The sequence below is a fragment of the Bombina bombina genome, chromosome 5 (assembly GCF_027579735.1).
Source record: "Bombina bombina isolate aBomBom1 chromosome 5, aBomBom1.pri, whole genome shotgun sequence".
NCBI lineage: Eukaryota > Metazoa > Chordata > Amphibia > Anura > Bombinatoridae > Bombina > Bombina bombina.
In genome coordinates, this window is record NC_069503.1 from 701,531,735 (window position 1) to 701,549,052 (window position 17,318).

The window sequence follows — 17,318 nt, forward strand, 5'->3', positions numbered from 1 at the left end:
AGTTTACCTGCCTGTTCATAGCCTCACTTTCAAGTGGAGTGTTTTCTGTTATCCATATGAGAGAACAATCTTGTAGATGTAAGTCTACTTCTCAGACATATTTTTGTACGTTCTTTTGCTTTTTAAAAATGTTTGGGAACTACATATTTTTCTTTGTGCAACATGAGCAAAACAGACACATCTGTGCTGAACTGTTAAAATGTATGATATTTCCGCCTTGGAATAGATGTATTAATAAATAAATGGTATATTTGGACACCCTTTATGAATGGCTCATATTTGCTTAATTCTCTTAGCATCCTTTGTTGAAGCAGCAGCAGTGCACTACTGGGAGCTAGCTGAACAAGTTGGTTGAGCCAATGACATGAGGCATATAGGTGCAGCCACCAATCAGCAGCTCCTGAGCCTACCTAGGTATCATTTTCAACAAAGGACACAAAAAAACAACAAATTAAATAATAGAAGTAAATTGCAAATTTGTTTAAAATCACATGCTCTATCCGAATCATGAAATAAAAAAAATAGGTTTAATTTGCCTTTAACGTTTTTCACTGCTAACCTAGTTATGTGGAAAATGTCAGAATGCGCATGCTCCTGGAAGTTTCAACACTTGGATTCTGTATGCAATGTTTGTTAACTACCTATAATATTTTGTGTTGCAGTGTTACACTTACATACTGTACGTACTGTGTTTTTCACTGTCTATTTTTGTTCTTTCTCCCTTTTGACAAGTAAATAAGTCTAAAAAAGAATGTATGATATACATTTAGATACCCCCCCACCCACTGCTTTATTTTGCATATGTTGTTCCTGTAATAGTATGAGATGCAATCAGTTTTTGAAAACCCTTTGGCCAACACATTCATAAACTCATGTTACCATTTCTTTACTTTTAGGTGAAAGGCCTTATAAATGTCAAACCTGTGAACGCACATTCACTCTGAAGCATAGTCTGGTTCGCCATCAGCGCATCCACCAGAAGGTTAAGGATGTGAAGAACCAAGAAAAAGACAGTGACAAAGAGGACCGCCATCTGAGATGTGAGGACGACAGTGATGCCGAGTCCATGCAGAGCAGCACACACCATACATCCGAGAATGAATGTGAAGTATCTCCTAGTCTTAACCAATCTGTAACCAGAAGCAAAAAGATACAAGTAGCAAATTTAACAGCAGAAGATCTATCTTCAAAATCTGAACATTTGTCTCAGACGGACAACCCAAGACAACTTTCAGAAACGGCTGATATTAAAGATTCAGAAACTCCTAAAAGCACACATCGCTAAAGCTTCCAGGAATCTGAAACATCTCACAAAAATCCTACTCCTTTTCCCTCGGACAATGCTATGCCCAATTCGGGAGCTAAATGAGCTAGAGCTATGGGAAACCTCTCATTTCAAAGAGACAAAATGATCATATTGCTAATTATTTTTCATTTTTTTCTCTGGCTCTAGGCCTGTGTCTCGGCCATACCAAGTGCCATAACTTTGCAAGAAAACGCAAATAACTACAATTTTGAGTGCCTTACTACTTTATTACTATTTTGTTATCGGATACTGGTTGTTTTTTTTTGGGGGGGGGTATTTTTTTCATAAAGAGAAATATACATTAATGAAATTATTCAAAGAGAACATTTTCTAATGGAGCATTAAATATACATTATATGTTTGTGTGAAAGCTTGTTCTTGTATATCACTGTATTCCTGAGGTGGATACATAAAGTTATAGGGGAAGCCATTCAATACTACAGCCAATAACTGGAAAATAATTATGTAAATAGACGTTCACGGGAAAGGTTAATAAACTGTTTTTTCCCCCCTACTTTCCAGTTTTATCTTGCTGTGTAAATGAACCCTAAAAGGTTAAGTGTTTTGCGACATGCTGGATGAGGATATTCAATAATTTGCAAATTATGTGAACCAGGAAGAAAATATCTAGTTTTGGACTTCAAACTTGTTTTTATTCTTAAGGTTTCTGATTGATGTTCAAGTTCAGCAGTTGCTCTACCTCGAAATGGACACATAGAGGATGTAACAGAAACATTTTAACCTATGGAAATAATTCTGTCTGCATGAATTCATCGGCTTACTAATGTCTGCATTTTGCAGAAGTATTTGAGCAATATTTGCTCTCCAAAAAGTACCAAGTAACTGTGGGATCCCTGGTATTAAAATATATATAATGTAAAAACTTTTTGTTTGTTTGTTTTCAAATCCTGGCCTTCTGCAGTTCTTTTACATTGTACCATTCCTGCTGTACTGTAATCAACTATATTTTTGGTGAAAATTGAACTGCTATAGGTTGAATGCAGATTGTCTTTTGGAAGCCATAAGAAGTCCTCGACCTTCTAAGGGCATGGCAGTCAAGTAGACTGTGAAATTAAATCAACCTGTTTTGTCTTCCAATGCCAATATAATGCCTTACCTGCATCTTGCTACCATTATGTATTTTAGGGAAGAGTGTACTACTGGTTAAAAAAAAAAAAAAAAAAAGAATCAAGAGATAAAATTAGTAAAGCTCCTGAGGTATTTTGGGTTGTGCTTGAAGAAAAATGTGTTTAACGAAAGTATACATAAATGTTTGTGTGGTGTGGCGGGGGCACGTGTGTCTTTATATTTGTGATACATTTGTATGTATCCTATATATGTCTACACACAGATACCCACGTTTATGGGCTGTTTGTATTTAAAAAAAAAAAAATGTATTCTGCTGTAGTTGTGCAATGTGCTCTCTTCAGTTCCCAGAGCTTTGAAAAGGTAAATTTGTATACCATTACTGTGCTTTTTAGCCCGTTTGGGTTATTTCTGTTCTCCAAAAGTGCAATGCAACAATGTGTGTGTGTGTTTTTGTTTTTCTAAAAAAGCTACAGTTAAGGCACTGGTTTTGTCTATTCGTGTTTCTCTTGTCCAGTGTTTAGTGCATCCCAGTTGGCCAGGATTTTAAGATTTCAGTGTTGGCACAAATTGACAATCAATATGTGAGCCAACAGAGTTCATAATAGAAATCCTGAACTGCTGGAGGACCCATCAGGACTGTAGTTAGGAAATGTTGGTCTTTGTCATTGTGGTATATATTTATTATGGGAAACCCTCTTCAGGCACTCTCCCCAGAAATGGCAGGTTCCTAAAGTTGTTTTAGTAGATTATAGTTTAATAAATTTGACGCAGTAGTTCAACAGCGTTTTTGTAAATATTTTATATGATATGAGGATTAACTCCTTGGCTGCCATAGAGACCTGCAGCTCACTTAGGGTGGTGACTGCAGGATAGTTAATGTTTTCCTTAACTACTTCTAATGTATGGTAGAATTGCACAGCCAGATGCAGATAAAATGTCTAAAAAAGATAAATATTCTAAAATCAGAGGAAAAGTATATTTTTTACATTATGTAGATTTTTGTTTTCATTCTGCACGTCTTTAGTGTAAAACAGAGGTCAGAATTGAGGGTGACCATTATAAAAATAAATCAATAAAAGCACTATTACACATCACGTGCAATATCAGACAATCAAACTGAATGACCAATACAGCACAGTAGAAACTAGACCTCTTTCATGGGTAAAGCCTGTAATGTCTTTAGTGATATATATAAAGAGAGACTAATATATTTGTATATTCACGGAGTAGCACTGATGTGCACATTTATTAAAATATTACTAGTTCAGGTGAAATAGAGAAGAACTATGAACCAATGATTCCCTTAATGTTTTTACCAAGTTATTTCTTAATTAAATTTATTTCATAGACATCCTTTAAGATTTTTAATAAATATATTTTTAAGTTGTGTTACACATTTTCTTGCAAAATGGTGTCACAGATAATCAGCCCAGTGACACTGTTGGGCATCAGTTGTCCATAATCAATACAAAGATAGCTTTATTTGTGTATGTATACTGATAGTAACGGTCTTGTCTTTTTTTATGACCATATGTATACTTTGTTAAGTTTGACTGAGATGTGTTTATTTTTATTTTTTTTTAGACCCTTTTGTCCTTTTCCAATATTATTAAACTGTGAAAATATTTACTATGTTTGAACTCTGGGTTAATCTTAGATTTAGTTTGCATGTTCAGCTAATTGTATTTTGTTTTGTTTTCCTCTCAGGGCTTTGCAAAACATCTTTTCGAAGTCTGTTTTGTCACTTTTCAAAAATTTCAAAATAACTGCTTGATTTAGTTTTTATCTAAAGATAACAGATCACTACAATAAGCACTTGACTGTGAAAGCAATAAAGGCCCCGTGAGTGCTCCCTCAATCAAATGGAGCTACAGACACAGTCATAATTCCAACGACACATTGATTCTTGTTTGTATTTATGAAAGACCATTTTTTTTAGCTGTTTCACCCCATTTATTAGACATGAAACTAAGGTAAAAATGTACAAATTCATATTTTTCTAAAGGGAACGTAAACTGCTGCTATGCATTGTGTACATGAATGGTCTATGCCACATGAACAGAGAATCACATTTTGTTTTGGTACTTGTATTTCTCCTCCTTTTTATTCAGCTGTATAGTACTTCCAAAATCAAATGAAAACTGTTCTGTATCAAACAATCTCTAAGCAATAAAAGGTTATATTTAATGTATATTTTTAAAGGTTTTACTTTTGTGTCTTGTTTTTTCTCTTGCAGTCATGTAATAAAAACAGCACATTATTTTTATCTTTTTTTTTACTTCTTATTTGAACATTAATATCTTATTTCTAGTAATTTGTAACAGTTGGGGAGGGGGGTGGAAAGCACAGAAGCCCAGTTTTCTAAAATATTACTTTCCTTCTATTGGCAACGAGAGTCCACAAAACATTCACAACCTATGGGAATTACTCAACTTAGCCACCAGAAGGAGGCGAAGACATCCCAAACAAAGCAATACATATCCGTCCCACTTCCCCTACCCTCTCAGTAGTTCTTTGCCTCGTGTCATTGGCGGTTGGCAGAGAGAGGTGCTCTGTAGAAGAAATTAAGGTTTTAACATGGATTTTGATTTTTTTGAGAGCTAGGGATGATATACCATATAAATCTCAAGAGTATTGGCATATTTAATACTGGTCGATGCTGGGACTCCCACGCCTCTTTCCAGTTTCCTAAATCCCCTGTCTGGTAACGCGTTGTGACTCATACTAAATTATAGACTTAACATGGGTAAGTTGTCCCCTCTCTCATGGCAACTTGTCTAATAGAGAGGAGGTGTAAGGTCATGTCTCTAGTTTAGATTAAAATAATTTTTTATTAAACATTTCAAAGAAAATCATTCTCTACAAATGGTATAAAGGGAACAGGGCATAGAAAGATTACAAATACTTTCCAATGATTATATTCATCTTTGGCTGGTTAACCTCTATGAGATTATCTAATGTTCTAGGACCTCTCCAGTTATTCTGATATATCATAAAGAAAGATTCATTATCAAATTGAAGACCCCAGCAATTCTATTCCCAGGTTTACTCCCATTGAGTCCAGTAGATATCATCATCAAGGAGAGGAAGTAAAAGAGGCATCTTAAATACTATTTCTTTCCTAAGATATGGTGAGTCCACGGAATCATCAATTACTGTTGGGAATATCACACTTGGCCAGCAGGAGGAGGCAAAAAGCACCACAGCAATGCAGTTAAATGTCCCTTCCCACAATCCCTAGTCATTCTATTTGCCTTTGGTGCAAGGAGGACGTGAAGTTTTGGTGTCTGAATAAGATTGGATTTATTTCACTTCAATCAAGATTTTATTATTTTGAAAGCCAGAATAGGTTTACTCTGACCTTTCCTCTCAAGATTGGGTCTAGCCGTACTCCACGTTAGTCTCTTCAGTAGGGCAGTGGTGGCTTTAAAGCAGTTAGAAAAACGCAGTGAGGCCTACCTTACAAGTTCCTAACATGTTGCTGCCCTTGTATAGAAAGCCAGAGTAGGTTTGCTCTGATCTTTCTTTTGTCACAGGTCTCTGTGAGGATCGGCATCCTCTCATACCGGGTGAGCTGTCGTCCTGCCGGACAGCTAGATGTGCAGGTAAGTGCCTTTTGTCTTCTGGGGCTAGGAGGCTGGCACTGAAGGGGTCAAGGACCCGCATTTGTTATGGGACACAAAATCCTTAAGGGTTATATTGGCAGTGGGCAGGCACTACTGGCATGTGAATAAGGCTTAAGAGTTAATTTCCTTCAAGAGTGGAAGAAGTTAACACCTTGAGGGCTAAGTTTTAACTTACTCCATTTATGGTACTTTGCAGGTTAATTTACAGTTCATTACTACTCACAATGCTGGCAGTATGGTTTATTGATATGGCAGATTGCAATCTAACTGTGTTTTGTGAGGGGAGTCTCATGCTGAATGTCCCTTTCACATAAGTGCATGGCAGCGCTTCGTTATTTGTCACTGGTTCTCTCAGACTGCAGATTTTTGTTGCTCTGTTAGAGATCTGAGACGATAGCTGTCTCAGCTATGCAGCTCTGAGAGGGATCAGTACGAATGATGAAATGTTCGATCTTAGTCAACGAAGACACATCGTTCCAGGTCTGACAGTATTCCGATTCTGACAGCGGAATTCATTGTAAAAATTTTTGAAGGCCGACTATGACAAGCGGGCTGAAAAAGGTAACGTAAAGGTCAGAGAGTTGAGCAGTTGTGTCTTCTAATTTGGGCTAATGGTGAACCATGCTATTTGATATGTGCTTGTGTATTTTCAGGTGCCATTTTAGCTCCGCCTTTCTTCATGGAACTATATCGGAGTGGTGCAATTTTCAGCAGCTTGCTGATTTCTGGTCACATCACCAGATTTTTCTCTGTCTAAGTAACGGAGCAGTGTTTTATGGCTGTTGCCCCTTAATTCCGTGACCGAGTGTTTGTTTATTCAGTGTGCAAGTCAGTCTCAAGCATAACAGACACTATTGTTGTTTTGAAGCATTACTTTTATGAAAGTAACAGTACTTATTTCTTCTATAAGATACGAGTCCAAGGATTCATCCTTTACTTGTGGGATATTATCCTCCTGCTAACAAGAAGTGGCAAAGAGCACCACAGCAGAGCTGTCTATATAGCTCCTCCCTTGACTCCACCCCCCAGTCATTCTCTTTGCCTACACTAAGTAATAGGAAGGGTAAAGGGAAAAAGGTGATAAAATGTTAGTTTTTATTTTCTTTAAGCAAGACTTTTTTATTTTAAATGGTACCGGTGAGTGCTATTTTTCCCAGGCAGCAGATGGATGAAGATTTCTGCCTGGAGACTGATTAACTTAGCAGTTGTTACTAAGATCCAGAGTAGTTCCCACAGAATGGCTGAGGAGTACTTAAGAAACTTCAGTGTGAGGAAAGTTTTTCATGCTACAAGCATTGGGGCATGTTCAGTCATTTTTTTTCTGGAGAGACTATTTCAGAATTTCCTGACAGTATCCCCATGAGGGAAGGGGTAAGCAGTAATCCTAATGTATAGAGAGGGGTATTACTAGACCTGTATGTTGGGCTGTAAAAAATGGTTGACACTGATGACATGTTTGTGGGCAAACGATTCTATGATGGGAGATAAAATAACGTTTTTGTGGCAAACGTTTTCATTTATTTTGGCAATGGAGGGTACACATGGTTTCATTTAGATGGGTATATGAACCCACATGGCTAGGTTTTTAGACCGCTCTGGTGCGGTTGTTGTTTAAGGCTGTGAGACATCGAGTTAGATGGACGGGGCCTATTTTCGCGCCTCAGTTGCGCAGTTGTATTCCCCATGCAAGCAGCAAGCTCCAGCTCCGGTGTGCCTTTCAGGAAAGTTTGGGCCTAATCGAAGGGTTAATCCGATTTTGCAGACCTCTGAGGGCAGGTAGGCGCCACAGCAGGGCTGTGGCGAGGTGCAGTTTTTTTTTTTTTGGTATAACGTTTTTTGTCCTTTAGGGTTAAGTATTCCTTTTCTTGGGGAGAACATATTTTAGCTGCTAAAAGTATGTCTCAGGATGATTCTCAGTCAGAAGAGAATCAGGTTATGCCATCTACTTCTCCCCAAGTGTCACAACCTTTAACGCCCGCCCAAGCGACGCCAAGTACTTCTAGTGCGTCTAATTCTTTTACCCTGCAAGATATGGCTGCAGTTATGTCTACTACCCTTACAGAGGTATTATCTAAACTGCCAGGTTTACAGGGTAAGCGCAGCAGGTCAGGTATTAGAGTAAATGCTGAGCCCTCTGATGCTTTATTGGCCATCTCCGATGTACCCTCACAGTGTTCTGATTTGGGGGTGGGGGAATTGCTGTCTGAGGGAGAGCTTTCTGATTCAGGAAAGATGTTCCCTCAAACAGACTCAGATGTGACAGCCTTAAAGTTTAAGCTTGAACACCTCCGCTTGTTACTCAGGGAGGTCTTAGCGACTCTGGATGATTGTGACCCTATTGTCATCCCACCAGAGAAACTGTGTAAAATGGATAAATATCTAGAGGTCCCTACTTACACTAATGTTTTTCCAGTCCCTAGAAGAATTTCTGACATTGTTTCTAAGGAATGGGATAGACCAGGCATTCCGTTCTCTCCCCCTACTACTTTTAAGAAAATGTTTCCCATATCTGACCATTCGGGATACGTGGCAGATGGTCCCTAAGGTGGAGGGAGCTATTTCTACCCTGGCTAAGCGTACAACTATACCTATTGAGGACAGTTGTGCTTTCAAAGATCCTATGGATAAAAAATTAGAAGTGCTTCTAATAAAGTTGTTTATTCATCAGGGTTTTCTTCTGCAACCTATAGCGTGCATTGTTCCAGTAACTACTGCAGCAGCTTTTAGGTTTGAGGCTCTAGAGGAGTCTCTTAAGGTTGAGACCCCATTAGATGATATTTTGGATAGAATTAAGGCTCTCAAGCTAGCAAATTCTTTTATTACAGATGCCGCTTTCCAAATAGCTAAATTAGCGGCTAAGAATGCAGGCTTTGCCATTTTAGCGCGTAGAGCGGTATGGCTTAAGTCATGGTCTGCTGATGTGTCATCTAAATCCAAGCTTTTAGCTATTCCCTTTAAGGATAAGACCCTATTCGGGCCTGAACTAAAGGAGATCATTTCTGACATTACTGGAGGTAAAGGTCATGCCCTTCCTCAGGACAAGACGGTTAAAATGAGGACCAAACAGAATAAGTTTCGTTCCTTTCAAAACTTTAAAGGTGGTCCCTCTACTTCCTCATCTGCCTCCAAGCAGGAGGGGAACTTTGCTCAATCCAAGTCAGTCTGGAGATCTAACCAGACCTGGAATAAAGGTAAACAGGCCAAGAAGCCCGCTGCTGCTACCATAACAGCATGAAGGGGCAGCCCCCGATCCAGGACCGGATCTAGTAGGGGGCAGATTTTCTCTCTTCGCTCAGGCTTGGGCAAGAGACGTTCAGGATTCCTGGGCATTAGAAATTGTGACCCAGAGGTATCGTCTAGAATTCAAGGATTCTCTCCCAAGGGGGAGATTTCATCTTTCACGTTTGTCTGTAAACCAGACAAAAAGAGAGGCGTTCTTACGCTGTGTAGAAGACCTATATACCATGGGTGTAATATGCCCAATTCCAAAATTAGAACAAGGGCAGGGGTTTTACTCCAATCTGTTCGTGGTTCCCAAAAAAGAGGGAACGTTCAGACCGATTTTAGATCTTAAAAGTCCCATCATTCAAGATGGAGACCATACGAACAATTTTACCAATGATCCAGGAGGGTCAATATATGACCACCGTGGATTTGAAGGATGCGTGTCTTCACATTCCTAACCACAAAGATCACCAGTTCCTCAGGTTCGCCTTCCTGGACAAACATTACCAGTTTGTGGCCCTTCCTTTTGGGTTGGCCACAGCTCCCAGAATTTTCACAAAGGTGCTAGGGTCCCTTCTGGTGGTTCTAAGGCCGCGGGGCATAGCAGTGGCGCCCTATCTGGACGATATTTTGATTCAGGCGTCAACTTACCATCTAGCCAAATCTCACACTGACATCGTGTTGGCTTTTCTAAGAACTCACGGGTGGAAGGTGAACATAAAAAAGAGTTCACTTGTTCCTCTGACAAGAGTTCCATTCCTAGGAACTCTGATAGACTCGGTAGACATGAAAATTTTTCTGACGGAGGTCAGAAAATCAAAGATCTTAACCACTTGCCGAGCACTTAATTCCATTCCTCGGCCATCAGTGGCTCGGTGTATGAAGGTAATTGGACTAATGGTAGCGGCAATGGACATAGTTCCGTTTGCTCGCTTACATCTCAGACCATTGCAGCTGTGCATGCTCAGACAGTGGAATGGGGATTATGCGGATTTATCACCGCGGGTAAATCTAGATCTAGAGACCAGAGACTATCTTCATTGGTGGTTGTCACAGGATCATCTGTCCCAGGGAATGTGCTTCCGCAGGCCAGCATGGGTCATAGTGATGACGGACGCCAGCCTCTTGGGCTGGGGTGCAGTCTGGAATTCCCTGAAGGCTCAGGGTGTGTGGACTCAGGATGAGTCCCTACTACCAATAAATATTCTGGAACTGAGATCGATATTCAACGCATTTCAAGCGTGGCCTCAGCTGGCTTTGGCCAAATTCATAAGATTCCAGTCGGACAATATCACGACTGTAGCATATATCAATCATCAAGGGGGAACAAAGAGTTATCTAGCGATGATAGAGGTTTCCAAAATAATTCGATGGGCAGAGACTCACTCTTGTCATCTATCAGCAATATATATCCCAGGAGTGGAGAACTGGGAAGCGGATTTTCTAAGTCGTCAGAATTTTCATCCGGGGGAGTGGGAGCTCCATCCGGAGGTGTTTGCAAAATTGATTCATCAATGGGGCACACCGGAATTGGATCTGATGGCATCTCGTCAGAATGCCAAACTTCCTTGTTACGGGTCCAGATCAAGGGATCCTCAAGCAGTACTGATAGATGCTCTAGCAGTATCGTGGTCATTCAACCTGGCTTATGTGTTTCCTCCTTTTCCTCTCCTACCTCGTCTGATTGCCAGAATCAAACAGGAGAGGGCTTCGGTAATCTTGATAGCGCCTGCATGGCCACGCAGGACTTGGTATGCAGACCTGGTGGAAATGTCATCTCTGCCACCTGGAAACTGCCACTGAGACAGGACCTTCTCATTCAGGGTCCGTTCCAACATCCAAATCTAGTTTCTCTGCAGCTGACTGCCTGGAGATTGAACGCTTGATTTTATCTAAGCAGGGATTCTCTGAAGTCTGCATCTTGAAGGATGCAGACTTCTTCCTGTACCACTGCTTGAAGAAGGTGTCTTCCAGAAACTGGCAGTAGGACTGGGAGTTGAGCTTGACTCCATCCTCAACCCGAAAAGGCCCCACAAGCTCATCTTTGATGATACCAGCCCAAACCAGTACTCCACCTCCACCTTGCTGGCGTCTGAGTCGGACTGGAGCTCTCTGCCCTTTACCAATCCAGCAACGGGCCCATCCATCTGGCCCATCAAGACTCACTCTCATTTCATCAGTCCATAAAACCTTAGAAAAATCAGTCTTGAGATATTTCTTGGCCCAGTCTTGACGTTTCAGCTTGTGTGTCTTGTTCAGTGGTGGTCGTCTTTCAGCCTTTCTTACCTTGGCCATGTCTCTGAGTATTGCACACCTTGTGCTTTTGGGCACTCCAGTGATGTTGCAGCTCTGAAATATGGCCAAACTGGTGGCAAGTGGCATCTTGGCAGCTGCACGCTTGACTTTTCTCAGTTCATGGGCAGTTATTTTGCGCCTTGGTTTTTCCACACGCTTCTTGCGACCCTGTTGACTATTTTGAATGAAACGCTTGATTGTTCGATGATCACGCTTCAGAAGCTTTGCAATTTTAAGAGTGCTGCATCCCTCTGCAAGATATCTCACTATTTTTTACTTTTCTGAGCCTGTCAAGTCCTTCTTTTGACCCATTTTGCCAAAGGAAAGGAAGTTGCCTAATAATTATGCACACCTGATATAGGGTGTTGATGTCATTAGACCACACCCCTTCTCATTACAGAGATGCACATCACCTAATATGCTTAATTGGTAGTAGGCTTTCGAGCCTATACAGCTTAGAGTAAGACAACATGCATAAAGAGGATGATGTGGTCAAAATACTCATTTGCCTAATAATTCTGCACTCCCTGTATAAGAAGCTGGAGGTTTGATTGTTTCAGAGCTATGTCTTGTCTTATTTGACTTGCTGTACTAGCCGCTGGGCATTGTGGCTGAATTCTCGGTCAGCTGAGAAGCCTACCCTGTGGTTTAGTGGTACAACCCAGGCTTTATAGTTCAATGCAGGTTCAATAGTTTGTTTCCTCCAAATCCATGCTCCGGGCATCGCATTTTAAGGATGAGACCTTGTTTGGACTTGGTCTAGCAGAATTATCCTCTGACTTTAAGGGTACAAAAAGGGTTTTCCTACCTCACGTCACGAGTAAGACTAAATGAAAGTTCCTTTTTCTGCAGGGTCAGTCATGCCTTTTTGGAGTCCAATCTAAGATTTCCTCCCAGGGGCAGATTTCTCTTTCTAGAGTATCTGCAATCCAGGTATTATGAGAGGCATTCCTTGAACGGGGTTCAGGATCTTCCTCTCTGGAAGTGATAGTTCCAGTTAACTCCCAGGGGAAGATAGCACCTCTCTCCAGACTTTGGGGCACAAATCAAAATTCTAAAGGATTTCCAGCCTCCAACTTGTAAGTAAAAAAAAAAAACACCTTTATTCACTTATACAGGGTCCATAGTACAGCAACAGCAAAAACGTTTCAAAAAAACAATTGGTTCTTAGTCATGACTAAGAACCAATTGTTGGTTTGAAACGTTGTTGCTGTACTATGGACCCTGTATAAGTGAATAAAGGTGGCAGCAAGTCCTGGTCAACACGTTTAACCCTGTGGACTTTATCAAGACATGCACATACTGCTCACTTGCAGACTTAAAAAGGCCTCCCTTCCTTTCAATTGGTTGGATTTCCACCTGCTTCACCTTTTAATAAAGGTGGTATTCATTTAAGGAGGAATAATCAAATTAATTCCAGATTTGTCATTATACAGAGAAATGTATACAGTTATATACTTAATGACAAATATGCAAAAGGTTTCTGCTGAGTCAAATCATTTTGGATACATTGTTTATGTGGAATAAATATGTAGATGAGATTAATAAGAATACATGTAGAGCTTGAATTTTGAAATAAACATAGTGAGCTTGGTAATACTCAAGCTAGCGAATTCTATTACAATAAATGTATAGATTTATAGAACTGGATTATATATTAATTAAACATGAACCTAGGATATCTTTGAAGGGAAATGGAGAAAAAGAAAGATGTGGAGTGGAAGTATGGGCAGTAGATCTTATAAAAAGTGGGAAATATAAATTTCAGAATTTAAACCTCCTGGTTGTAGAGTGTCTAGTTTGTAAATTATTTCTGCTTCTGCTCTTTATTTTCCCAGTTTCCCCCTCTCCAATCTGGTTGTATTTTCTTAATACCCCAGTTTTGGAAGTCTTTAACCCCTTAATGACCGCAGCACTTTTCCATTTTCTGTCCGTTTGGGACCAAGGCTATTTTTACATTTCTGCGGTGTTTGTGTTTAGCTGTAATTTTCCTCTTATTCATTTACTGTACCCACACATATTATATACCGTTTTTCTCGCCATTAAATGGACTTTCTAAAGATACCATTATTTTCATCATATATTATAATTTACTATAAAAATTTTTATAAAATATGAGGAAAAAATTGAAAAAAACATACTTTTTCTAACTTTGACCCTCAAAATCTCCTACACTTCAACAACTACCAAAAAACTCCCATGCTAAATAGTTTCTAAATTTTGTCCTGAGTTTAGAAATACTCAATGTTTACATGTTCTTTGCTTTTTTTGCAAGTTATAGGGCAATAAGTACAAGTAGCACTTTGCTATTTCCAAATTTTTTAAAAAAAAATTAGCGATAGTTACATTGGAACACTGATATCTGTCAGGAATCCCTAATTTACCCTTCACATATATATATTTTTTAAAAGAACACAACCTAAGGTATTAAACATGGGGTATTTTGACTCTTTCCATGCAACTATTTTACCACCAATCTATGCCAAAGTTTGAAGAAAAAAAAAAAAGTGGTGATTTTTTGACAAAATAGCAATTCAAGAATAAATTTACTGAGAACGTTAAGGGTTACTGCCAAATAACACCACAATATGTCTTCAGCAGCATCTCCTGAGTACAGTGATACCACCCATGTATAGGTCTGTTGGGTTCTCTGGGGGCTAAAAGGCCTTATTTTTAGGGGGCGCATTCCAGTTTTTTAACTTGGAATTTTCATATCTGTCATCATGCACCCATGTCCTATTTGGGACATTTCTGAAGCCGGACAATGCAAATTACCCCGATCAAACCATATATTTTTTAAAAAGTAGACACCCTAGGGTATTTCAAATGCTGGTATTTTAACACTTTGCATGCACTAATTCAACCACCAGTCTTTGTCAAACTTTTGGGTAGTCATTTTGGTGTGTTATTTTTCACACGCATTGTACTTTAGGCATGGATTCTCAGTTCCTGTTATATGTTACTGACCAAAAACACCTCAATATGTGTTCAACAACAACTTCTGAGTACAGTGATACCACCCATGTATAGGTGTGTCGGGTTCTCTGGGGGCTAAAAGGCCTTAATTTTAGGGGGCGCATTCCAGTTTTTCAACTTGGAATTTTCACATCTGTCATCATGCACCCATGTCCTATTTGGGACATTTCTGAAACCAGCCAATGTAAATTACCCCCATCAAACCATATATTTTTGAAAAGTAGACACCCTAGGGTATTTCAAATGCTGGTATTTTAACACTTTCCATGCACTAATTCAACCACTAGTCTTTGTCAAACTTTTAGGTAGTCATTTTTTTGCATTATTTTTCACACACATTGTACTTTAGGCATATATTCTCAGTCCCTGTTATGTGTTACTGCCAAAAAAAATCTCAATATGTATTCAACAACATCTCCTGAGTACAGTGATACCACCCATGTATAGGTGTGTTGGGTTCTCTGGGGGCTAAAAGGCCTTATTTTTAGGGGGCGCATTCCAGTTTTTCAACTTGGAATTTTCATATCTGTCATCATGCACCCATGTCCTATTTGGGACATTTCTGAAGCCGGGCAATGTAAATTACCCCCATCAAACCATATATTTTTGAAAAGTAGACACCCTATGGTATTTGAAATGCTGGTATTTTAACACTTTCCATGCACTAATTCAACCACTAGTCTTTGTCAAACTTTTAAGTAGTCATTTTTTTGCATTATTTTTCACACACATTGTACTTTAGGCATATATTCTCAGTCCCTGTTATGTGTTACTGTAAAAAAAAAACCTCAATATGTATTCAACAACATCTCCTGAGTACAGTGATACCACCCATGTATAGGTGTGTTGGGTTCTCTGGGGGCTAAAAGGCCTTATTTTTAGGGGGCGCATTCCAGTTTTTCAACTTGGAATTTTCATATCTGTCATTATGCACCCATGTCCTATTTGGGACATTTCTGAAGCCGGGCAATGTAAATTACCCCCATCAAACCATATATTTTTGAAAAGTAGACACCCTAGGGTATTTCAAATGCTGGTATTTTAACACTTTCCATGCACTAATTCAACCACTAGTCTTTGTCAAACTTTTAGGTAGTCATTTTTTTGTGTTAATTTTCACACACATTGTACTTTAGGCATATATTCTCAGTCCCTGTTATGTGTTACTGCCAAAAAAAACCTCAATATGTATTCAACAACATCTCCTGAGTACAGTGATACCACCCATGTATAGGTGTGTTGGGTTCTCTGGGGGCTAAAAGGCCTTATTTTTAGGGGGCGCATTCCAGTTTTTCAACTTGGAATTTTCATATCTGTCATCATGCACCCATGTCCTATTTGGGACATTTCTGAAGCCGGGCAATGTAAATTACCCCCATCAAACCATATATTTTTGAAAAGTAGACACCCTATGGTATTTCAAATACTGGTATTTTAACACTTTCCATGCACTAATTCAACCACTAGTCTTTGTCAAACTTTTAGGTAGTCATTTTTTTGCATTATTTTTCACACACATTGTACTTTAGGCATATATTCTCAGTCCCTGTTATGTGTTACTGCCAAAAAAAATCTCAATATGTATTCAACAACATCTCCTGAGTACAGTGATACCACCCATGTATAGGTGTGTTGGGTTCTCTGGGGGCTAAAAGGCCTTATTTTTAGGGGGCGCATTCCAGTTTTTCAACTTGGAATTTTCATATCTGTCATCATGCACCCATGTTCTATTTGGGACATTTCTGAAGCCGGGCAATGTAAATTACCCCCATCAAACCATATATTTTTGAGAAGTAGACAGCCTATGGTATTTCAAATGCTGGTATTTTAACACTTTCCATGCACTAATTCAACCACTAGTCTTTGTCAAACTTTTAGGTAGTCATTTTTTTGCATTATTTTTCACACATATTGTACTTTAGGCATATATTCTCAGTCCCTGTTATGTGTTACTGCCAAAAAAAAATCTCAATATGTATTCAACAACATCTCCTGAGTACAGTGATACCACCCATGTATAGGTGTGTTGGGTTCTCTGGGGGCTAAAAGGCCTTATTTTTAGGGGGCTCATTCCAGTTTTTCAACTTGGAATTTTCATATGTCATCATGCACCCATGTCCTATTTGGGACATTTCTGAAGCCGGGCAATGTAAATTACCCCCATCAAACCATATATTTTTGAAAAGTAGACACCCTAGGGTATTTAAAATGCTGTTATTTTAACACTTTCCATGCACTATTTCAACCACTAGTCTTTGTCAAACTTTTGGGTAGTCATTTTTTTTGTGTTATTTTTCACACACATTTTACTTTAGGCATATATTCTCAGTCCCTGTTATGTGTTACTGCCAGAAAACACCTCAATATGTATTCAACAACATCTCCTGAGCACAGTGATACCACCCATGTATAGGTGTGTTGGGTTCTCTGGGGGCTAAAAGGCCTTAATTTTAGTGGGCGCATTCCAGTTTTTCAACTTGGAATTTTCCATGCACCCATGTCCTATTTGGGACATTTCTGAGGCCGGGCAATGTAAATTACCCCCATCAAACCATATATTTTTGAAAAGTAGACACCCTAGGGTATTTCAAATGCTGGTATTTTAACACTTTCCATGCACTAATTCAACCACTAGTCTTTGTCAAACTTTTAGGCAGTCATTTTTTTGCATTATTTTTCACACACATTGTACTTTAGGCATATATTCTCAGTCCCTGTTATGTGTTACTGCCAAAAAAAAAACTCAATATGTATTCAACAACATCTCCTGAGTACAGTGATACCACCCATGTATAGGTGTG

At 39.2% G+C, this 17,318-nt stretch overlaps 1 protein-coding gene across 6 annotated transcripts in view; it reads left to right on the top strand.

Annotated features, from left to right (window-relative positions):
* RREB1 (ras responsive element binding protein 1) overlaps positions 1-4,586 on the top strand; it is a 96,367-nt gene extending 91,781 nt beyond the window's left edge. For all 6 annotated transcript variants that reach the window (XM_053714705.1, XM_053714710.1, XM_053714709.1 and 3 more), the window contains one exon: positions 897-4,586. In XM_053714705.1, the coding sequence (XP_053570680.1) occupies positions 897-1,285 (389 nt within the window). In that variant the 3' untranslated portion in view covers positions 1,286-4,586. The remainder of the gene's footprint in view (positions 1-896) is intronic.
* The last annotated feature ends 12,732 nt before the right edge of the window (positions 4,587-17,318 follow it).